This window comes from Aspergillus welwitschiae (genome assembly GCF_003344945.1).
Source record: "Aspergillus welwitschiae strain CBS 139.54b unplaced genomic scaffold BDQ94scaffold_49, whole genome shotgun sequence".
NCBI lineage: Eukaryota > Fungi > Ascomycota > Eurotiomycetes > Eurotiales > Aspergillaceae > Aspergillus > Aspergillus welwitschiae.
Genome location: NW_020798743.1, coordinates 1 through 22,002, shown reverse-complemented (window position 1 = coordinate 22,002; position 22,002 = coordinate 1). Strand labels below are relative to the sequence as shown.

The 22,002-nt window shown below is 49.3% G+C and overlaps 7 protein-coding genes across 7 annotated transcripts; 4 read left to right on the top strand and 3 right to left on the bottom strand.

Annotated features, from left to right (window-relative positions):
* Window positions 1-586: 586 nt before the first annotated feature.
* On the top strand, window positions 587-2,643 carry BDQ94DRAFT_183743 (flavin-containing monooxygenase; the record flags this gene model as incomplete). Its single annotated transcript, XM_026774486.1, has 6 exons — window positions 587-668; window positions 733-855; window positions 912-991; window positions 1,039-1,357; window positions 1,415-2,050; window positions 2,105-2,643. 6 exons carry the CDS (start codon window positions 587-589, stop codon window positions 2,554-2,556), a joined length of 1,692 nt encoding a protein of 563 aa, XP_026621050.1. The 3' UTR covers window positions 2,557-2,643.
* Window positions 2,644-4,586: 1,943 nt separating this feature from the next.
* Window positions 4,587-5,581, bottom strand: BDQ94DRAFT_163063 (inositol oxygenase; the record flags this gene model as incomplete). The annotated part of the gene is made up of 2 exons (XM_026769659.1): window positions 4,587-4,643; window positions 4,709-5,581. The coding sequence occupies 2 exons, from the start codon at window positions 5,579-5,581 to the stop codon at window positions 4,587-4,589; spliced, it is 930 nt and encodes a 309-aa protein (XP_026621049.1).
* Window positions 5,582-9,479: 3,898 nt separating this feature from the next.
* BDQ94DRAFT_183742 (uncharacterized protein) lies at window positions 9,480-10,650 on the bottom strand (the record flags this gene model as incomplete). Its single annotated transcript, XM_026774485.1, has 3 exons — window positions 9,480-10,217; window positions 10,282-10,553; window positions 10,602-10,650. The coding sequence occupies 3 exons, from the start codon at window positions 10,648-10,650 to the stop codon at window positions 9,480-9,482; spliced, it is 1,059 nt and encodes a 352-aa protein (XP_026621048.1).
* Window positions 10,651-11,987: 1,337 nt separating this feature from the next.
* BDQ94DRAFT_152780 (uncharacterized protein) lies at window positions 11,988-13,064 on the top strand. The gene has a single exon (XM_026768039.1). The coding sequence runs from the start codon at window positions 12,414-12,416 to the stop codon at window positions 12,738-12,740; it is 327 nt and encodes a 108-aa protein (XP_026621047.1). The 5' UTR covers window positions 11,988-12,413; the 3' UTR covers window positions 12,741-13,064.
* Window positions 13,065-13,895: 831 nt separating this feature from the next.
* BDQ94DRAFT_152778 (sulfatase domain protein) lies at window positions 13,896-17,133 on the top strand. The gene is made up of 3 exons (XM_026768038.1): window positions 13,896-14,488; window positions 14,542-16,242; window positions 16,291-17,133. The coding sequence occupies exons 1-3, from the start codon at window positions 14,172-14,174 to the stop codon at window positions 16,865-16,867; spliced, it is 2,595 nt and encodes an 864-aa protein (XP_026621046.1). The 5' UTR covers window positions 13,896-14,171; the 3' UTR covers window positions 16,868-17,133.
* A 652-nt stretch (window positions 17,134-17,785) lies between these two features.
* BDQ94DRAFT_175019 (phosphotransferase family protein) lies at window positions 17,786-19,036 on the top strand (the record flags this gene model as incomplete). Its single annotated transcript, XM_026772430.1, has 1 exon — window positions 17,786-19,036. One exon carries the CDS (start codon window positions 17,786-17,788, stop codon window positions 19,034-19,036), a length of 1,251 nt encoding a protein of 416 aa, XP_026621045.1.
* A 58-nt stretch (window positions 19,037-19,094) lies between these two features.
* On the bottom strand, window positions 19,095-20,995 carry BDQ94DRAFT_102340 (acyl--CoA ligase). Its single transcript, XM_026763364.1, has 4 exons — window positions 20,863-20,995; window positions 20,203-20,802; window positions 19,817-20,133; window positions 19,095-19,740 (listed from the first exon to the last, which is right to left on the bottom strand). The coding sequence occupies exons 1-4, from the start codon at window positions 20,966-20,968 to the stop codon at window positions 19,153-19,155; spliced, it is 1,611 nt and encodes a 536-aa protein (XP_026621044.1). The 5' UTR covers window positions 20,969-20,995; the 3' UTR covers window positions 19,095-19,152.
* Between the last annotated feature and the right edge of the window lie 1,007 nt (window positions 20,996-22,002).

Genomic DNA, 22,002 nt, shown 5'->3' with positions numbered 1-22,002 from the left:
TCAGAAATAGCTATCATCAATGGGAAAGATTTTGACGTATCTGATCATTTTCTTATGTTAGGAAGGAAGCGCCTCAGTGTGAATGAAGTCCACATCTAGCACGTCTTGCCTTGAGAGGGTAATAGATGTGATCTATCAGTTCCGCGCATCCATGTTAGTACACACTCGGTATTAGACTGGTTAGTACGGCGTCTCAATGGAATTTTTTTTCTCTTTTTGAATGAACCGAAGGGCGGCGCTTATCAGCTAGACTAGTTCCGGTGTTGTTCAGTACGGATGTGCCGGGCTCCGTGTGGCCCAATGATGAGCTCAATATGGGTCTACAACACCTACCTAATGCAAACCAATGCAATGGCTACAGCTGAGTTGCCAATGGTTGAAGGAGTTGAAATTGATCGCGACACCATCTCCGTCCTTGGCGATGCAGGGGTCAAGAGGGGAATCGGTCGAGCCGAGGTGCCTCTCCCCGACGCGAGCGGGGTTGGAACATAGTACAAAGTCGCGCAGCTGAAACAACAATCCCAATCCTCAATGTGCCATATTTTACTTCCTCGAACGCGTTATATGGCCACCGCTCACTTCCATCATGCCCTCCAACTACACTCAGCATGTGGGAAATTATGATTTTACTCGTGCCACCGTCGTGATTATCGGAGCCGGCGTATCAGGTAGAACATGAACCCCATGCTTGTGACCTGGGGAATTGTGAACTCTGTAGCTAACAGACTCCAGGGATGTGCATGGCCATTGACCTCCTTCATCGAACCCCCATCCGAAAATTCGTCATACTCGAGCAGGGAAGCTCGGTCGGTGGAACCTGGGCCAACAATCTCTACCCGGGCTGTGCATCGGACGGTAAGAAGCGACCGGTTCAACATGATTGTTGGCATGAATAACCAAGAGTCGTGTAGTCTGTAGCTCTTTGTACAGCTATTCATTCGAACAACGTCCCGACTGGGCAGCAGAGTATCCGGGTCAGGAAGAGTTTCTGGTAATCTTGTCCTCCATTCTGGAAATATGAGGCTGACGCATCCGCAGACATATATGACAGATGTCGCGCAGAAACACGGGCTCTACAAATACATCCGTTTCAACACAACTGTACAAGAAGCCCGCTGGGATGACCAGCAACAGCAATGGAAGGTTAAGGTGGCCCTGAACAGCGCTAAGGCTAGCGAATTCCACGAGCAATATGAACTCACCACCGACTTTCTGGTATCAGCCGTCGGTCAACTAAATGTGCCCAGCTATCCCTCCATTCCAGGCCTGGATGACTATACCGGCAAGTTGATTCACTCCGCCAGATGGGACTGGACCTACGACTTCTCTGGCAAGCGGATTGGCGTGATTGGAAACGGTATCTACTTCATACCCAATGAATTAGTCTGACATCAAAGGCTGACGGCAATGACAGGCGCCTCGGCAATCCAAATCGTCCCCGAACTAGCCAAAACTGCCGCTCATATCACCATCTACCAGCGCAGTCCGAAATGGCTCCTCCCTCGCTCTAACAAGAAAATCGGCGCTATCCAGCATTTCTTGCTATCATATGCACCTCCCTTGCGCTGGTGCAAGCGAATTCTGCAGATGCGTTACCGAGAATGGTTATACAACGTCCTTGTCACCCCCGGCACAGTCCCAGCCCGCCAATTTGAGGCGCAATCACAGGAATGGATGAAAAGCCAGTTGCCCGATAAGCCTGAATTGTGGGACTCTCTGACCCCAAACTATGCCATTGGATGCAAGCGCGTTCTCATCTCCGATGATTTCTATGCTGCCTTGAACGCGAGTCACGTCGATCTCAATACCCGACCGATTCAACGCATCACAGCCACGGGCGTGCAAACAGACGATGACCAACAGGAATACGATCTCATTGTACTGGCCACTGGCTTCCGTGCTTCGGAATTCCTGCACCCGATCCGGGTGTACGGTGCTGGTGGCCGACCTCTGGAAGATATCTGGAAGGGCGGGCCGAGAGCATACTATGGTATGACGGTCGAGGATGTGCCGAATTTCGGCATGCTCTATGGACCCAACACGAATTTGGGTGCGTTCATCTTTCCATCCGAACTTATTAGAATGCATACACTGACAGAAATAGGCCACAACTCCGTTATCACAATGATCGAAGCTCAATCAAGATACCTAAGCACAATGATCCGGGCCGTGGCGGATGCGAAGAAGAAGGACCAAACGCTAGTCATTCAGCCCCGGCCAGAAGTGCTGCGAGAATACAACGAGCGGGTCCAGAAACACTTGGCTGAAACCAGTTTCGCCGACCCCAACTGCCAAAGCTGGTACAAGACTGATGAGGGCCTGATCACGAACAACTGGCCTTTCACGGTGGTGCAGTACCAGAAAGAGGTGTCTCAGGTGCGGTGGGCGGACTTCATTCTCAAGGGTAGTGGGTCCGCTGCGGTGGCGAAGAAGAAGGCGACTTATGTTGGTCGGGTTAAGGAAGAGGCGCTAGTTAGCAATGTTACGCTGTTCTTGGGAGTGACTCTGGCGGCTGGGGGAGTTTATTGGCGTGCTACGAGCTGGTGGAAGTGGTAGGTTTGGAACTTGCTGGTGTGTCAGACCGATTTGTACTCAGATATGTTTTTAGTCGAGGTAATGAATTAGCATGTTTGATTATCTGAGTAGAGAGGTGCCTCTCATAGACAAAGTAGGTGACGATAGATCTGAACAGAAATCCTGCCCATGGCTTCTTATTTTGGAGTTAGGTCTTTTTTTTTAGGAACTCAAAATAATACATCCCACCAGTCCATATAAACACTCATGCAGACATGACCTTAATCCCGTCCAACCATCCCCTAGATCTTGTAGAAGTCGGTATCTCTGCAGCAACTATCTCAGCTAGACAAGTAACAAGATCCACATCCTCGCACGGAACCAGCCAAGTCTCAACAACTTACGTCCCAAATAAAAGACCACAGAAATAGGAATCCCAACATACGAAGCAACAAACGTGGACGTATCCCACTGCCCGGGAAGGAACACCGTAAATCCAATTGATCACCATAACAAGAAGATCACACTGCCAGCAAAATACGCACCATATGGCTGAAATCTCGACCAATATAGTAATCCCGCAACATCAAGGCGCTGTGCTTTTGTCGCCTTCCGAAAGCGAATGTATATGATGCAGACACATACCCAACTAAAATATGCACCGCTATTCACGAGGTTCCCGAACCAGTTGAAGACTGTGGCAGCGGAGGAACTGACGTTCATATACGCCAGGAGGCAAAATAACGAGGTGAACGCCAGAGACATGTACGGGATACCCGATGCCCTACACCGTTTGAAGATCTTAGGCGCAGTGCCGAGAGTTGCCATGGAATATAAAGTGCGAGTGGCAATATATAGCCATGAGTTTCCTGCCGACCAGGCTGATAACAGGATGACAACTTTGATCACTGAGTCTAGACTCTTGATGCCTGCGTCTTTGGCTGCTATTGCCCAGTAGCTGCTTCCTAGTAGGTGGGTATTGTTGCTGGGGCAAAAAATGCCAATGAACAAGGCACCGGGAATATAGAAGATGAGTAGTCGAACAAAACACGCCGAAAGTTCTCGCGGGGGGTTTGCATCTCGCCTGCAGTGATCACCAGGAGCTCTGGTGTGAAGGCGAATATGTAGACGGAGAAGCGCAGGGTTGCGATGAAAGCGACTAGTCGTCCAGAGATTCTGCTGAGGATGTATTCGTTTGTAGCTCAGAGATTGTGCCAGTAGGCGAAGCCTATCACTTTGTGATTCGGGGCACCGCGACAGGTGATTACCAGAGCCATGATGAAGAGATATTCCGGAACTTCTACTAGTTAGTGTCTAACATGACGGTGATAAATTTATCCTTCGGCCATACTATGATGCTGAAACGCTGGGAAGGTCGAGAAAACCCACTCCGCCATCTGGGGACTTGAAAGGGGATTAGTTGGCGTGACTCAATCACGAGAGGTTTATCGTTCACGGATGATTGCCTCGACGTGCAAAATGCAATATCGGCATCTTAGAAAAATGGCATTCCCAGTAGCTGATTGCATCCGGCGCTCAAGAGCTGGACGTACTGAAGCTTCGGTACCCATTCCTTGAGGAAATAGTTGCCACGTGAACAGTATCCCAGGGTTCCTTCGGGATGGGTGGCAGCTCTTTTGCGTACATCATTACATGGTGGTGCTCTACCCGCATTCCCGGGTTGGCCTGTCGCACTCTCTGCGGCCATTGGTCCGGAGGAGTGGAAGGCTGGACGAACAGTAGAAGGTTTGAGTAGGTCATTTTTCAAGTAGACTGCTGGAATGGTTTAGAAGGGCTAAGAAACGCTAGGTTCATAGGGATATGGGTCCATAATTTACTCGTATCGTTGCTTAGCTAGCACTGCTTGGAGTAATTCCTACCTGTTGTACCCTGCAGATGAATGTGAAATAGCATGTAAATTCAGCAATTTGGAATGCTAGTGCTCTAAAAAGGTTCAGGTCCATAAGATCTAGATACACTTGCATTGGTATAACACTTTCTAGTTAAGAGGCCAGTCAAATGGGTTATGGATGTTCGAGGTCCGATCAGTCGAGGTGTCTGACTCCAGCCCCTTACCAGCGGAGCACTTTGTTAGGGAAGTATTCGTCAATCAGCTCGAGATAGTAAGGCTTTTCATTTAAAAACCAGTGTTAGTGGCAATATCTCACACGGAAGAGCTCCTGGGTATTCTTACCTTCAGCTTCACTGGATCCGGCACGCTATCGCTCTTGCTGTACAAATCATAAGGGTTAAAGGCCCGCACTGCCGCAAGCATTTTCTTATCATGCTCATTCATCAACTCGTGGTAAGCATTCTCCCGGTGCCACGGATAGAACGAGTGATATCTGATCATCGCAAGACCTTCATCAGGAATTGTCGACTGATCCTTGACAATGTGATACAAGTATTCATCATGACCCCAGCAAAGCATCACATTCTCCAGTCCACAGCCAGGAGAATAGATCCCAAACTTGGTATTGTAGATCGGATTCTTGAAGTCCTCATTGTTTTTGAAAGATTCCGTACCGAAAATGATGCGATCATCAAAAGCACATCCAACAGGAAACGTATCACCCACGACATCCCACTGGCCCTGTGCGCCGAAGAAGAATAGCAACTTTCCCAGATCATGAATTAATCCGACAAGTTGCATCCAGCGCGGCTTTCCCTCCTGGCGAATTGCTTCAGCAGACTGAAGAAGGTGTGTCATCTGTGACTCCTGGGTATCGGGGTCACATTCATCGATGAAGGTGTTGAGCTTTTCAATGGCTTCCCAGACCGTCATATGGGCTCGCGTCTTGTTGTGGAAGCCGTGTCGGGCTTTCAGGTTGTAAGCCACGGTTTGTAGGGTGTGTTGCTGCGCGTAGAAGTTCTTCACACGGTCACAGGCATCGTTGAATTGGCGAAAGGTAGTCTTGTCTTTGGTTTTGTCAAACTCGGAGTCGTCGTACAGATCTTTCGATGTTGTGGGGTCGGTGCTCTTGGCTCTTAGGACGTTCACTGCATCGATCATGTCGGAGGTGACTTCGATGTTGGTTGGAGCCAGCGAAATCTCGACAGATGGCATGATGGCTTTCTTGCTTAGTAGCTTCGGAAGGATATCTTGGAGTATATTCTTTGAGATAATTGTGTCTGCTCAGTGGGTACCAGACCTTGATGACTGCGGATGGATTTAAATACCTGGTACCTTCCCTCAAGGCAACCTATCGAGATATAATCTCGTGTCACTCGGATACAAGAATCCGCATGCATTTCGTATACAATGTTAATGGCTTGAAGGGTGTAAGCTACTGGCTTCACGCCCCGTAAGTAAGCGGAAAGCGGTTTCATGCTTGCTGATGGAAAGCGAATTCCGCTTCAAATGGCGTACAACCCTTCTCAAAGCTTGAGACGGATCGCTAACTCGGGAATATAGTCATGAGATGTGCAATCTCCCGACATGCATGCCTCATACCGGGATTCGAATCGATGTTCTCTTTCCAGGAAATGGACAATCCGTAAAAGTACATTGATAGCCATGTATTGATTGAGTAAACTATTCCCTCTAGGTATTTCACCTAGTGATATATATGACTAATCTCTCCAGTATTCCAAGAAGGGGATGTTGGGTTTCTCTTTCACGACGTAGTTCCTTAGCCTGAGGGCTTCTAGATTTGCGCGATATGGTATCGGACTGCGTATATGACAGCGATGGATTACAGAAAGCAGTTTCATATTAGTTCTCAGATATATTAGATGTCTCTTTTTCGATGTAAGTTTGCTTCTCACAATGCTCGGCCTTGTAGTCGTAGAGCCAGATGCGGGGCGGAGCTTCCTAGGATCACGATCGATTAACAAATGACTATCTGCATTGTATTGAAGGTACAGAAACGGCCGCTACAGGTAGAAATAATATAGGGTGTATTCTTTGCCATGTAATTTACACGCCTCCCACGATTCTGTATGTGTACTTACTTACGCTAGGATGCTTGAGGCTTCGAAGCGCAAGAATATTGTAGAGTGGAGCCTCCGCAACCAAGGCCAATGAGGGTCACGGATTATTTATCTTGGAATGTGATAGACACGGCTTAGAGAAAGGATCGACACGTAAGTGCTCATCCCATACCAGGATATGGTCCGAGGAGAATCGACGAGATGATATATGCCAAGTCGGAATTCGACCTGCGTTTGCGGGGAAGCTCAACCACGCCGGAGAATAACCACCGAGAGGCCAATACGTGTTCCGCAGGAGTCAGACTGCCTGTCCATTCTAGCAGAGAGGTAAGGGCAGCCTTTGGGCGACGTGTCTGTATTTTGAAGTGATATACCACAATCTAGCTGACTGAGTTCGATGAAAATTGGCAGGGGAAAAGATGGCATACCTATTTCAATTTACGCAAAACACATTAACCATGACAGCATCTGGACTCCCTTAGCTGGATACTCTGGCGTTTACAGACTCGCTCAGAATCCACGCTCTTAATCTCAGTAGTCTATTAAGATATCTTTTCCTCCAAAGACTTTGGTCTCCCGGGTCCTGGATCAAGCGGAAACCGAGCCGAAATCACCCAATATGTAAATGTCACTTTTTTTTTTTTTTGACTGGTTGGGTTTAGCCCTCGTGCCGCTAGAAGCCTAAAACTGAATTAATAACATAAATTACAGCTGTATATCTTATATTTGAAAACACTATATTAAGCTGCTCGCTAAGCGTACTGACTAGTATCAATTGCATTAATCTATGAAGGTCTGATTCTTCTAACGAGGCGATATTCAAGACCTGACTAATGCGCTGTTCGTTTTGTTGAGCTTCTCTCCCTGGGCTAGCCTATAGAAGGCTATCTTCCTCAGCATTCTCCACATGAAACCAACTCGTACAGTATATATTAAGTTCGCCGAAGACAACCCTATAGAGCTTTTGATTGAATCTCCGGGGATTCTTAATTCCTGTCACTATGTTGGATAGTGGGCTTTGATCCAAAATGTTGAACTGCTCCATTCTAGCTGAGAAGGCATAAGAAAAAAAACAAATCCGGCTTCGCTTGTGACGTATTCACAATGCTCCTGTAAAGGTATCATAAACAACATCTTCCTCATATTGTATTCAGAAACACCAATGGAAACTTGACGAACACACATAGTAACCGCTGTAGGTCCGACAAGGAGCATGTGTATGACAGCGTGGGTGAGTGCAAATAACTTAGCGGGCTCGATCAGGTATAAGAATATTAGTTGAATTGAATTGGGTGAGTGCAATGATTTGATAGGCCAGAATTGGCTGCTTCAGCATTCCGAGGTGCAACACCCTCGGCTTCATTATCAGAAATTGGGTCATTGCTATGAAACCTTTTTGCCGATTCCATTGAGGAGTCCAGTTCTTCACAGAGAGAATCTGATGCAATAGCTAACACTGTAGCATCATGGTCTAGCAGATAGTATCCCCCATTCCTATCGTCCAAGGTTCCCATAGGATATTGGTCTGCCATGTCGTTGAGTTGCTTGCGGGTCTCCAAAATTATAATTCCCTCGGGGATTGGTACAGTATATCGGTCTGTCGACATCGAGAATCTGCTTGCGGCACTTGCAACCAGGAATAGGAGTCCACTAATATTTTTCAATAACATAATAAGGATTTGGTAAGTTCTGGAAGATTAATTAGCAAGACTATGAAAAGGTATCTTATGCAGAGTGAGTGCTGTATAAACAGAAATGTACTTTTGAATGTCCCTTGCTTCTTTTTGCACCCTTGTTGCTACCTTATCTGTCAACGATCATGAATGTAAGACAATATTTTAGAGAGCTGGGGGTGGATACTACTTATAGTTTATAGGGGAGGGCCACTTATATAAAAGACAATACTATTAAGAGCACACAGTAGCCATTACTGGTCTCACTACAACTCCGTTGCAATATTAATGCACTCACAACAACGGAAAAACTTGGCACAAGGCGGGAAATAGTAGCATGGCAATGTTACATTGCATTAACTGCCATCCAGCCTCCAACCTCTCGCCAGGTTTAGGAAAGCAGGTTTACACGGCAGGTGTCACCTACCTGTGTACTCGGATTCGAGTTAATCTTCCCCGAATTAGCCCATCAAGTGGCTCGTCGCAACACGCGGACAGTGGGCTGTCAACATACTCTATTGGACCTGGTAGACTACATTAAAGTTCGGGGTCGGCGAACGAATAATCATAAATATCACGCTGTTTCGACCGAGCCCAGTGACATTTGCGAATCTCCTTTTTTCGCCCAACCACGTCCATACCTACTCCGACTCTAATGCTGCCTCCACAGCAATGCGATAGCATATTAATTTTATTATCTTATAGATACCCTGGCTTCAGTTAGGAATATGTTAAGCCCCATTAAGTATAAATGCGGGGTATCATAACAAATACTTTTGAAGTCTCCGAGGTTCTCCAGTTTTCCAAGTGGCCAGCCCATCGTGCGTTTTCAACAAAGAAGGCAATCCACTAATCCACTTAGTCAGGGTGGTCTTGCAAGTGCAACAGTTACTTCTATAAATCATTTGTTCATGCACTGAATATTATAGAGGCATATGTTGCTCTATCCTAAGTGACTTTATTATAAAATATAGCCACGCTCAGTTTATTTCTGATTTTATCTAATATATTTTCAAGATTATTCACGGCAAGATAAATTATATAATAGAATAAGTCCTAATCCTCTTTCTGGAAATAATCTTATAATATAGAAAGGCAGGATACCTTCTTCTGTTTATAGCTTGATTATTTCTGTAATCTCTAGAGTAGTATCTCTCTGGTTCCTGTTTTTTAGCATCATCAAGTATTAATATAAGTCTTGTTTCTAGTTGTTCAATGAGCCATACTGCTTCGTTTGACTCTACGGACCTCGTATCTCTCAGTATCTATTTGTCATATTCGATCATCATTATCCATAATCAGGTCGGCTCAGTACACCTCAACAAAACAACTTGAATCGCGAGTGTCACTTCATTCTATCTAATTTTTTAAGGTCTGACCCTCGAAAACTATCTTCTCTCCACTAATCAAACTGCGCTGCAAAGCCTGCCCAACAGCGACCGCCTTAACCGAGCTCCGAAGGCTAATCGGCGGAGCCTTATTCTCCAAACAACACTCAGTAAACTCAGCAGCCTCAGTGATGAAAGCCTCCCTAAACCGCTCATAATAGTGCTGTGGAAGCAGCCGTCTAGCGCCTGCAGCGTCATGAATTTCAACATGGTTCTTTCGTGGCTGGAAATTGACCTGAATTGAACCCCTTTCACAGATAAGTTCAGTAATATCCTCCTGTCCCGCCGCCATCATGCGCGTGCAGTACAAAGCAGCGATCTTACCACCCGCAAATTCAAGCGTGGCCAATGCATTGTCGCGATCATTGCTTTCCTGTAAGCCAGGATGCACGGCAGTGACTCCCACAGACTGCAAGCTCCTTATGTTGCTGTCCTCGCCAAGGAACCACAGCATGAGATCAATGTCATGGATGGAGCAATCGAGGAAGATACCGCCGCTTGTCTTTGCATATTCCACGAAGAAGCCCGAGGTATCGATCAAGTCCGCAGTCTGGGAGCGGAATACAACAGGGAGACCGAATTCGCCCCGCGTGATCCGTTCATGAGCCTCGCGGTATGAGGCGTCGAAGCGGCGCGAGAAGCCACACATCACCTTCTGGTTAGGGTGTGTTTTCAGAGATTTCTCATAAGCGTCAAGGACGGATTGAGCCTTCGTGTCAAGACATATGTCAGCACCTTAGAACACAAGGCTTCATGCATTTGGTAGGACGCACAACATCAAGGTCAATACTGAGAGGCTTCTCGCACAGAACATGCAAGCCCTTCTTGATTGCCTTGATAGCCTGCTCAGCGTGTACTGCCGTAATACTGGCAATTACCACAGCCTCCAAGTCCTCTCTCTCGAGCATCTCATCATAGTCGGCGTAGATCGTCACTCCCTCCAGGTTTTCCTGTCCCCATTCCCTTTCCTCACCATCAGGCGTGCTCGCTGCAATGACGTTGGCTCGGGCGGTCAACTCATGAAAATTGACGGCATGGCGTTTACCTTTAGTTGTTAGGTAACTAGCTGAACTTCATGGCGGATTGAACGTACCCATGCGGCCAAGGCCTGCGATGCCGACACGGAGCTTAGTTTTCACCATATTGTGTTTGGAGTATCAGTGAATGCTTGAGAGGAATATTACCTGGGCAAGGTACTACACAATTTAAGTAGTGCTGCTTCAGCCCGCGAAATGAATGCCGATGTTAATCAGGCACGGAAATCAACCGAATTCTTGCCGGGATTCTACATCCGTCCACATTCCCCAGGCCACAGAATACGTGCATAACTGCATATAACAAAATCGTGTTCTCGACACCCTTGGAAACTGTTTCCCTTCCGTAAGAAGTCTGTATCACATCTTTGATAAGACGGTTATTATTTTGCGGGCCGTCACCTAGGCTTCCGATGAGTAAAGCAAAGCAGTCTTCTCCGTTGGGAAGCCATGGTGAACCCTGCATGTCGATTAGATTCCGGGCTCTATTATGCATACTTCGTCCGGTTTGAATAACAGAGATGATGGAAACACATTTGCGGTTGCTTGCACCTTCCGGCATAACAAAGGAGAAGCTTTCGTCGTTATACCCACGCACTTAAGACCCAGACATAGTCTTTCACTTTGCACGCTTGTGGTGCTCAAGCTCACATGTATCTTTCTCCAAGTGGGCGCTCAACTCAAAACTCTCCAGCAAGGGGCTAATGTATCCAGACCGTGTACATCTGCCATGGATGTACAGGGAGCTTATGACTCCCGTTAGAGTGCCACTCCTGTTTCCTGTCCTCGCGCTATACCTATCAGGCCATTGAGAGAGGACAATAGTCACCTCAGACCTTGGTTTTAATGGTTTAGCATCGAATATCACGGACACCAAGTCCACCCCAGTCATGGAGGGGGGGAAACACTACTGGTTTAGCACCGACCTGTCAATTACATGCCACCCGATATTCTGCAAGTCACAATGAATCTTTTTCCCTGCAGGAAGTGAGATTTTAGGGCGTAGTATTGGAATCCCAGCCAAGACTACAGGTCGCCCGTAAGTTCACAGATTGTCAGCATGTGAGATGCACTTTCTGACATGGAGAGAATGATGTCATGATCGTCGAGCTTTCTAAGCAGTCCCCGCGATGATTGAGTTGGCAAATCCCTCGGGGCGCAGGGATCATCTTCGCTGGGCCGAACTGCGATGCCCGGCTGACAGAGATCATATTACTAAGAGTCAGTTATGTTCATTCATACCTTTGGATGAACTCTTCTGCTTATGACCAAAGAGAAATATTACTTAGTAGCCGTATTGAAGTTACTGCACTACTAGTCATCATTTGTCATGTGTGAAAGGTACGGATTTGTGGAATGATGCGCAGAGGCGATGTATATATATATTCGGATGACCGGCGGTGTCACCGCCACATCCTTTTTTCAGTCATCAAAACCCGTAATACATCCTTTGAGCCCAGAAATCCAATCTACTGGTAGGGTGTTAGAGAAAGAGGCATGTTGGAGAATGAGACTAAGCCTGCGCGGCCTGATTGGAACAACTAATGGCTCACTACTTGGCAAGGCTGAGTGCCGCGGAGAGCGAGGTCAGACGCGAAAGGACCCTGACAGTACCTCTGCGACGAAAGCTAGCAATATTACATGTCACATAGAACTGGCCGAATCCTTTGAGAGCATTAGGTAACACCCAGGCAATGAGGGATCAATAACTTCAGGCAACAAAAACGGTGACACGTTTTCTGCCTGCGATACGGATGAAACCAACATGACTAATTCTGTCAACAGCGCTTTGACGCTTCTAAGCCAAGACCATGCAGGGTCTTGGGGGTCAATGATCATCTTACTCAGGGTGTTTGTTGGTTCGTCGTGAGATGCACACTCATTTTCGGGTTTTAAGTGTGATGGCGGTGATATCCGGAGCCATGCCATGTATCCGCTACGATCCACCGCGTCTATTAATAATAGCGGCGAGAGACAACAAGAGAGACAAAGAGTCGGGAATAAGAGAGGGAATCCGGTGGGACTGCCGTGTGCCAAGGACTTTGTTCCTCCTTGATCCTCCCCAAAAGGTCTGGCAACCCGGAGGTGTTTCCCACATCAGCATCTGGTCTCGTGCAGGTGAGTTGGTGAGGAGAATAATGCCGATGGACGAGCGGGGAAGCGAGGTTGCAGCTGGTCCCATGTATCCATGCAAATGAGCGGATTCTAACATCATATGGAGGTATGCACACGTGCTACGTGCCTGCTTGGTGCAGTTTGCAATCGAACCTACAGTTGAACCTACAATTCCACAAAACACTAACGGCACGTCAACGCATGATGCAACACGGGAAAGATTTCACTGGCCAAGAGAGCAGAGATGCAATGGCAATTGGGTAGAAGGGGGCTATGTAAGACAGTGTTGGAGTGAGACAGCGGGAAGAGGCAGAACGGGAAAAATTGTGAATAACAATAATCAAAGGGGAATAAATTGAACGGACAAGAGATTTCTCTGGAAGCCTTGGCGGTGGAGTATTCCACAGGATGTCTGTCTGTTGATTGGACAGAGCGGATGTAACCCCCCGCTCGGGGGCCCCAAAAAGGAATGTGGTCACGCCCGGAGGGTCCGGACTAGACTCTTCTGGGGCATCAGGCCTCCTGTTTGGGATGAAAATAAAAGGTGCATCGTTCAGTCAAACCGAAGAGGAAAGTCCCCAACACGTGTTCTTGGGGGCGAAAGACAAGCCTGCGGATCGCTGGAAATAGTGGCAACTAGACTGGAAGAGCTTTTTGCTTGTATCTACTGTATCAGTGGGGGACAAAATTATTCTCAAACAACAAACCCTCTAGTGTAACCCCTATTGCAATTAATGGAAAGGATGTTTGGGATGGATTGCCCCGGAACACACGACCGATGATAATTGTAGTTAAGATTCCCCCTGTCTCAGACTGACTTCCCAGGGTCTGCGGGGCTTGGCTCCGAGGGTGATTGGCTTTCGGGGCACGTCTGGCAACGCCGCTGCTTCTAATTTTACCGATTCTCGCCTGCACAGCCAATGGCTGCCATGTTGCTGGTGGACCATCAGGGTCCAGGGCCCTCAGGGTCCAACTTTCTCTACACCAGGCATCCATCCCATTCACCCTCGGTCATTAGTACTGTGTAGTACTGTGTAGTAGAGGCCACTAGTTCCGGAGCACTACTGGTAGCCCCCCCAAGTCACTAGACTGCTTGGAGGTCGGCACACCGTGAACCACCCAGCTTTAGAGTTCGCCCAGTTCGTTGGACTGGCCAGCGTGCTATATTGCCTGTTTTGATGCAGGGCTGTGAATTGAAACTGCGGCTCTATCCGTGATTGCTGGCCGTAAGAAAGACTCCACCTCCTCAGGCCTCCATCATCATGGCGTCCTGCTCTTCTTTCCCCATCTCTCTCCTCTTTTCCCTTCTCCTCCTCCTCTTCTTCTTCTTCTTCCTCCTCTCTCCTTGAAGAACCCCTCATTCCCTTCTTCAGCTTTTGACGCCTTCTTCCATCATTCCGGGCTTCCATCCCGGTCACGCCATCTCCGTCCTTCACCCTTCAATGGGTGTACTCTCTTAGTTCGTGGTGCTATGCGGTCCGTCTGCTGAGATACTGTGACTTTCCTGCTGCACCATGAAGCTCTCCAATCCCCTCCGTCGCTGCGGCCCTGCCCTGCAGCGTCTGCGTACATCTCCTGGCGAGTTTTTCGACTACACATGGGAGTTCACGCGCCGATATTTCTTCACCGTTTCCTTCATCGCACTTTTTGGCGCCAAATTGTTGCATCTATACGCTCACATCCACTCCCTCCCTCCTCCTAAATTCATCCTTTGGGGCTCGACCTTTTTCTTCCAGGATGTGATTCTCACCCTCCTCATCCGCTTCTTCACTCAGAAATTCCACTGGCGCACCGTCGCATTGTTGTCAGCTTTGGTGATTGTACCATTTAGGTAGGCTGCGAACATACCAAAAAAAACGTTCTGTCAACAACTGACCCATCTAGTTTGATCATGTCCGGAATGACCGCCGCGAATACCTCCTTCTACGTCGTCACCGGTGCCGAAATCCACTGGCGACAGGCCAAGACCTTCCACCGCGATGCCGCCGCGATGCGCACATTGTTGCAGGGATTAACCGGGTTCCTGATCGTGGAAGGCATTCTGCTGACCGTGGCCTGGTTTCTGTCTGCACCACTGCATCGCGTTGTTGGTGGCATCCTCACAATCCTGGGACAGCCTTTCAAATGTTTGTTCCGCTGTATGAGCCGGGTTCGTGCGTTCCGCCCGAGATCCACGTTGCCGGAACCCGAGATCTACGAGCAGATCGGCGTGGATGACTATCTCGACGACAAGAGTGACGATGGCTCTTCTATCCACCTTCTCGAGCCGTATGGCGAAGTGTCACCTGTTGCGAGACGAGGACACTCAATTCTGATCAAGATCGCCGTCTGGGTGCCATTCCTCAGCTTGGTCTTACTGCGGGTGGTTCGACCTTGGGATCCCGCTTACATGTTCTTGTCAGAAGCCTTGCCAGTGGCACCCTTCATCGGTGGCCATCGGCACTCCCCCGTCCGCGCTGGGGGACTGCCAGGGGACTATGAGTGGCTGGAGAATCGTACACCGTTAGACAAGGTACCCAAATGGGACTGGCTGCCGAAGGGCGGACTGCCTGGCTTTGAAGACTGGACCAGAACTGATGTGCCTCGCTTGCACTATAACCCCGAAAGCGATCCGTTGCATGTGTCTAACCTGCAGAATCCGGTGCTGGACTCCTTGCAGGAGGTTTTGTCCAGCGGCAACGTCAAGATTAAACATGTCATCCTCATCAAACTGGAGAGTACTCGGAGCGATGTCTTTCCGCTGCGTAAGGACGCCTTCATGTGGAACCGCATCGCCAAAACATATTCAGATAAGAAAATCCCCGACGACGTCCAAAAGCTGGTTGCAAATCTTACCCGCACATCCGAGTTTCTGACCGGATTTGACGCCGGATTCGGTCATGATAACGAGCATGATTACGGCCGACGTGCATATGGCGGCATTAGTGCCCGCAACGCTTTCACCACGGGTACCTACACCCTGAAGAGTCTTGTCGGGACAGTGTGCGGAGTGACGCCATTAGTCGCCGACTTTAACCGCGAATATAACCACCACATCTATCAGCCGTGCATGCCGCATGTTCTGGACGCATTCAACCACCAGGATGATGTGGATACCAACAGCACCACTGATCAGTCCGACTACCGTACCTGGCCATGGCATTCAGCATGGATGCAGTCCGTCACCGAGGGTTATGATAATCAGGACAAACTCACACCGAAACTGGGATTCCATGACGTCGTGACCAAAGAGTCTTTGGAGATGGCGAATGCAACACATTCCGCGTCCTCGTCGAAGGAGGTCAACTATTACGGATACCCCGACATGGTGCTGGGCGACTACGTGCGGGATGCGATCGACGATGCCGAACACAACCACCGCCGACTGTTCCTGACGCATTTGACGGGCACGACACACCACCCGTGGGGGATGCCCGACAATGCATATGAGGAGATGGTGTCATCCAAGAACACCAACTCCAATGAGGACATCAACAAATATCTGAACACGATCGGATATATCGACGACTGGTTGCAGGAGATCATCGACATTCTGACCGAGAAGGGTGTTATCAACGAGACCTTGCTTGTAATGGCAGGTGATCAGTAAGTCTACCATCTATGCTTCAATGCAACTCATACTAACCAGGACAGTGGTCTCTCCCTTCCGAATGACGGCGGCGTCACCCCATACGATAACCCCCACATCGGCAGTTTCCATATTCCAATGGTGTTCGCGCATCCTCATCTCCCACCCATTGAAGTCAACACCCCCGTGATCACTCAGCAAGTGGTCCCTACCATCCTGGACCTGCTGATCCAATCATCCTCGCTGGGGCCCAACAGCACCCACACTGCGCAGGACCTGCTCTCTATCTATGAAGGCCAGTCCATGATCCGCGAGCTCGTCCCGGAAATGGACGGCCGCCAGAACTGGCATTTCACGGTCATGAACACTGGTGGTTCGTGGCTGGCGGTGCGGTCTGCTGCCCATCCAGAATACCGACTGGTGATTCCGCTCGTCGACGATGTCGAGTGGCGGTTCACGAACGTTGAGAAGGATCCGGAGGAGCAGCACCCGGTCACAGAGTTCAACCTGGTTGATCTGGCCAAGAGGCTGGAAAAGGATCACGGCAGTGATGCGGTAGACTGGGTGCGTGATGCGGCCCACGTGGCGGAGTGGTGGGTCATGGAGAACTGGCATTTGTACCAGTATCATCCCAAGCATTAGGATGAGTTACGGCCTATGCGGAGGACCAGTCGAAGTGAAACATTTGTACATAGTTTTGGATGATACCATGATATCAGACATTTGCAGCATCAAGGCGTTCATTGTTATGCTGTATTGGCAGGGCACGCTGTTTTGCCTATCCTATCGTTTCTGAGGATTTAATTTGACCGGTTGTTTTGAGAGCAAGACTTTGCAATGTCCTTCTTTTGACAAGTAATATCTAGATTGTCGTTTATCTAAGTCCCCTCTAAAGCCTAGTTCCTCGGCGCCCAGATCTTGGATCTACCGTAGGGCGGATGGAGATAGAGTTGCAGATCGTTATTCCAGTGTTGGTTTCCGCTTGGCAGTGTTGGGTGATCACCATGTTGTCAAGGATCTCCAATATTGGATCACGGCGTAACAATGCAATTTCTTCTCTATTTACATAGATTGCACTTGACATGGTTGCGTGACGACACGTCCAAGCTCACGGCCCTCTACTGTAACAACAACATTTATGCCTCAGGCATATACATATCACGTGCTACCGATAGCGGCCCCTGAACCAAACCAAACGTAAACGTCCTCCATCCAAGCCGGGGATATCATCATCTCCGAAGCTTATCAGTCAATTGCGCCGCCCACACGATAAGCGTATCCAGGAACGCCGTCGGTTTACGTATCATCATGTCTGCGCTTCAGACTAGCTTCATCCTTCGCTTCAGCCTCCGCCAGCTAGCTCCATGATGATACATGATACACTATGAGTCATGCAACAATCATGCGTCCATCGATATGGTCAAAATATCCTCATGAGGATACTACAAAAGCTTCTAACTATATAAACCACAATAACAGCCTTCAACCACCATGGCATACTCTCCGAGCCACCACCCGCTCTAATTCATGACCACGACGTCCACAACACCACCATCAACAATGACCACCACACCAACAACCTACCTCCCACCCCCCCTCCCCACAACCTCCATAACATCTCTAATCCTCTCCCTCTCCCTCCCCGCACCAACAACCATCTCGCCCCTAAACGTCTCCGCCGCCTTCCACACAATCTCCCTCATCCACTTCGACGCCTCCACCGCAGCATCAGCAACACCCTCAATCCCCGCCCGCAATGACCCCGACGGCAGCATCACCCTCGTCCTGCGCATCTCGGGCGCGCAAATCCCCACCGTCAAGACCCTCAACGAAGTCGCCGTTATGACCTGGGTACGGCGGAACACAAATATCCCCGTCCCAGCGGTGATCGCGTACTCGGCGAGTAGGGATAATCCCCTCGGGTATGAGTTCACCTTGTTGGAAAGGGTACCGGGGGTGTCTGTTGCAGAGCTATATGATACTCTTGATGAGGGAAGGAAAATGAAGCTGGTGGAGCAGTTGGCAGGGTATGTGGTTGAGTTACATAGTCATCCGTGGGAGGGGGGCTATGTGGGAGGGTTGAGATTATCACATGGTGGCGATGGGGAGGGGAAGAAGAAGGTGGAGGAGGAGATAGTGCGTGGTCCGCCTATTGAAGAGACCTACTGGCAGGTGCCGGATCTGGAAACATACTGGTCCGGGACGGACGAGACATTGGAAACATTGAATCCGTTCAAGAGTGATGGATATGCAAGCTACACGGGGTATAATATTGCTTGTGTGGAGCGATATACTCACGCTATTAGCATCCATCCATCGCTATCTGCGCATAGGGATCTCATTCCTCGGTTGGAGCAGTTCATCTCAGTCCTGGAATCAGATGACAATCTGAACAATGTGCCATATGTATTGGCACATAAGGACCTCCACTTCGCGAACATCATGTGCGATCCATCGTCCCCCGAGTGCCCCATCACTGCCGTGCTGGACTGGGAGTTTGCGAGTGTGGTGCCGGCGCCGCGGTGGAATCCCGTGCGGGCGTTCCTGTGGAATTATCGGTATGGGGTGGAGGATAAGGCGGAGAGGGATCGGTTGGAGAGGGTGTTTGAGGAGGTTTGTAAGAGTAGAGGGGAGGAGAGGGTGTTGGAGGGGATGAGGTTAAGTGAGAGGCAGGAGGGGATGCAGAAGGTGGTGAATCATGTTAGGGCTATTGTGGAGGTGGGGATACGGAATCCAGGGGAGGAAGGAGAAAGGAAAGTGAGGGGGTGGAGGGGGATGGTGGAGGAGACGCTGAAGGTATTCAATGTGTGATCGGACATCTGGGATGTCTGTGTATACATATTTTACCCGGGAGATACCAAAACAAATATACAAGTATTCCATATCACATCATATACAACCCCACACACTACTGTAACCAAATATCATCACAACTTCGCCTCCCTCTGCAACCTCTTCAATTCCCTCCTCAGAATCTTCCCGGACGGATTCCTGGGAATACTTTCCACGAACCTCACACCCCCTCTCAACCTCTTATACCCAATAACCCTCTTCTCCACGAACTCCACAATCTCCTTCTCCAACCTTTCATCCCCCACCACATCCCCCTTAACCACAACATAAGCCCTGGGCAACTCACTCCCCGCCAACCCGCTCTTCACCCCAACAACACCCACATCCCTAACAGCCGGATGCCCCAACACAATCCCCTCCAACTCCGCCGGCGCCACCTGAAATCCATTATACTTGATCAACTCCTTGACTCGATCCGTGATATAGAAGTTTCCCTGGTCATCCTCGTACCCCACATCCCCGGTCTTGTAGTATCCGTCTTCAGAGAAGGATTCTTTGTTCGCAGTGGGATTATTCAGATACCCAAGGAAGACATTGGGGCCTTGAACCCAGAGTTCCTTTTCTTTGGAGGAGCTGTCGTCATGGATGGGGTGGTATTTCGCTTTCATGTTGGAGATGAGCCGGCCGACGGAGCCGGGGTGGGTAGATGCTTCGGACCAGGTCTGTTTTGCCCCATATTTCATCAATTATGTTCTTTTGTGTGTGATGTATAAAGGGGGGTTATGGGGATAATAATACCTGGAAATGAACAGCAGGCGCACACTCGCTCATTCCATACGCCTGACGAACAACAAGACCCAACTTCTCCCTGGCAGCATGGATCAAATCCACCGCCAGCGGCGCCGCAGCAGAGACCGCCATCCTCAACGAAGAGAGATCATAGTCCTTCGTAGTCGCAGGGTTGGAGACCAGCTCCAGAATAACCGGGGGCACGACATAAGCGTAGGTGATGCGATGGCGCTGGATAGTATCGCAGAAAGAGGGGAATTGAAAGCGCGGGAGAACGTACATGGGCACGCCGGTGTAGACGGTGTAGTTAAGGAGGAAGCCGATTCCTTCATGGATCATTGAAAATCAGTATTCAACAACAATTGTAATAAACGGTGGTATGGTGGGGTAAATACCGTAGATATGGAAGAACGGCAAAACGCCCACAATGCGATCTTGATTCCAGACCAGCTGGCCCTCCTCGGCAACAGCGCTTTGGAGCAAATTCGCGACCATGTTGCGGTGTGAGAGCATCACGCCCTTAGGGAGGCCGGTCGTTCCGGAGGAGTATACCAGGAATGATAGGTCTTTTTCGGGGTTCTGGATGGGAGGACGGTGCGGCGCGGTGTAGTCCGAGACTTTGATGGAATTCCATAATGGTTCTAGCTGATCGAGCAGGATGACACGGTCGCGGGAGAGGCCCACACGGTCGATAGCTTCGTATACAATTGGGGCTTGCGCAGTGGTGGTGACGATGGCTTTGGCGCCGGCATCGGTCAACGGATGACGCAGTTCCTCGGCGCGATAGCTGGGATTCACCGGGCAGACGACACCGCCGATGGCCAGGGTACCCCAGATCAGCGGGGGTAGGTCAATGGCATTTGGGGCGAAGACGACCAGCACGTCGCCGGGTTGCCAGGACCATTGGGATTGGAGGTGGTGGCCGAAGTGGAGGGCGCGCTGGCGGATTTGCTGGAAGGTGAGGCTGCGGTTGGTGAGGGGGTCGACGAAGAGGGCTGTTGGATGTTAGAATTGAGAAAAGTGATATCTGGCATGATGCGATAGTAGAGACATACGATGGGAGGGTGGATAGGGTCGGTCTGAACGCTCGAAGAGAAAGGACCAGAGGTCGACGGAGGGAATCTCCACGTCGGGGAAGGGAGACACGGAGATGGAAGCCATGGCGCAGTACAAATTGACAGACAGACAAGAAGAATTGGGGCTGGGGAGCAGAAGGAATAATAATAAATATTGGACTAGTTTAATTAAACCCGGGGGTGTCATGCAAGAAAGTGGATCATGTAGCTTCACGGACCATCTCTGTGTCGCCTTCACGACGGAAATCAAAGCCGGTCACCCACGGACAGTGATGCATTGTATTGCTGCTGATCGGGATTACTTCTCCATTGTGAAATCTCGCTTTTCCTCGGATGGCATCCCATACTTCTGTAGTATGGGCAGAGTGGTGATCTGCAGGCGCCGAGGCGACGGGATGATCGGGCCGAGGTGATGCTAGGATGACTTGCTATCGCCGGGTCATCCGCGGGGATCGTCAGTCAGAGATCATCCTATCACGATGCAGGAAGGCTTACACAACAGCTATCTATCTGCAGCTTCTTTTCATAATTCCGTTTAATATACTCCGACCAGCCGAGCTGAGTCTATAGCAAATGACTCGGTATCCGGGATTTGTGGAGTTGACCAACCCTAACAATCAGCGGAACAGACCGCCACTCCATTGATTGCTAGGGTAGAACAATAAGCAGACAGCAAATGGTGAACTATTCTGATGTACTATGCATGCACAATATTCTTTCTTAGATAGCGTGACTTGAGATCTGCTGATTCCGATCGGGAATTAATCGATCGTCTACACTATCGCCAGATCATCCTTCCACTTCAGCCGCACATTCACATGCAACGTCAACGTCGGCCTCCGTCCAGCTCACAGAACAGATCTCACATTCCGCAATTGAAGTGATTTGCTTAGACTAGTCATAATCTCACATTGCACCAGCTAGCAATCGACTCCTATCAATGCACACAATCAATGCAACTCAAGATACAGCCAATGGTTCAATTTCCCATGGCTAACTCAGTACAGTAATACATCCTGTTTCATATGCTCCTAACAACTTGCCCCCCCAACACACAGTTAACAACTACTACTACTACTACTACTACTACTACTACTACTACTACTATTACTACTACTA

Bases quoted from the DNA above. Each gene is read 5' to 3' on its own strand.
- BDQ94DRAFT_152780 (XM_026768039.1), top strand. From the start codon at position 12,414: ATGCACACTCATTTTCGGGTTTTAAGTGTGATGGCGGTGATATCCGGA.
- BDQ94DRAFT_152778 (XM_026768038.1), top strand. From the start codon at position 14,172: ATGAAGCTCTCCAATCCCCTCCGTCGCTGCGGCCCTGCCCTGCAGCGT. The intron at 14,489-14,541 runs GTAGGCTGCGAA...TGACCCATCTAG, and splicing joins TTGGTGATTGTACCATTTAG to TTTGATCATGTCCGGAATGA. The intron at 16,243-16,290 runs GTAAGTCTACCA...TAACCAGGACAG, and splicing joins CTTGTAATGGCAGGTGATCA to TGGTCTCTCCCTTCCGAATG.
- BDQ94DRAFT_102340 (XM_026763364.1), bottom strand. From the start codon at position 20,968: ATGGCTTCCATCTCCGTGTCTCCCTTCCCCGACGTGGAGATTCCCTCC. The intron at 20,134-20,202 runs GTATTTACCCCA...TGATCCATGAAG, and splicing joins GCCGTTCTTCCATATCTACG to GAATCGGCTTCCTCCTTAAC. The intron at 19,741-19,816 runs GTATTATTATCC...GGGGCAAAACAG, and splicing joins CGCCTGCTGTTCATTTCCAG to ACCTGGTCCGAAGCATCTAC.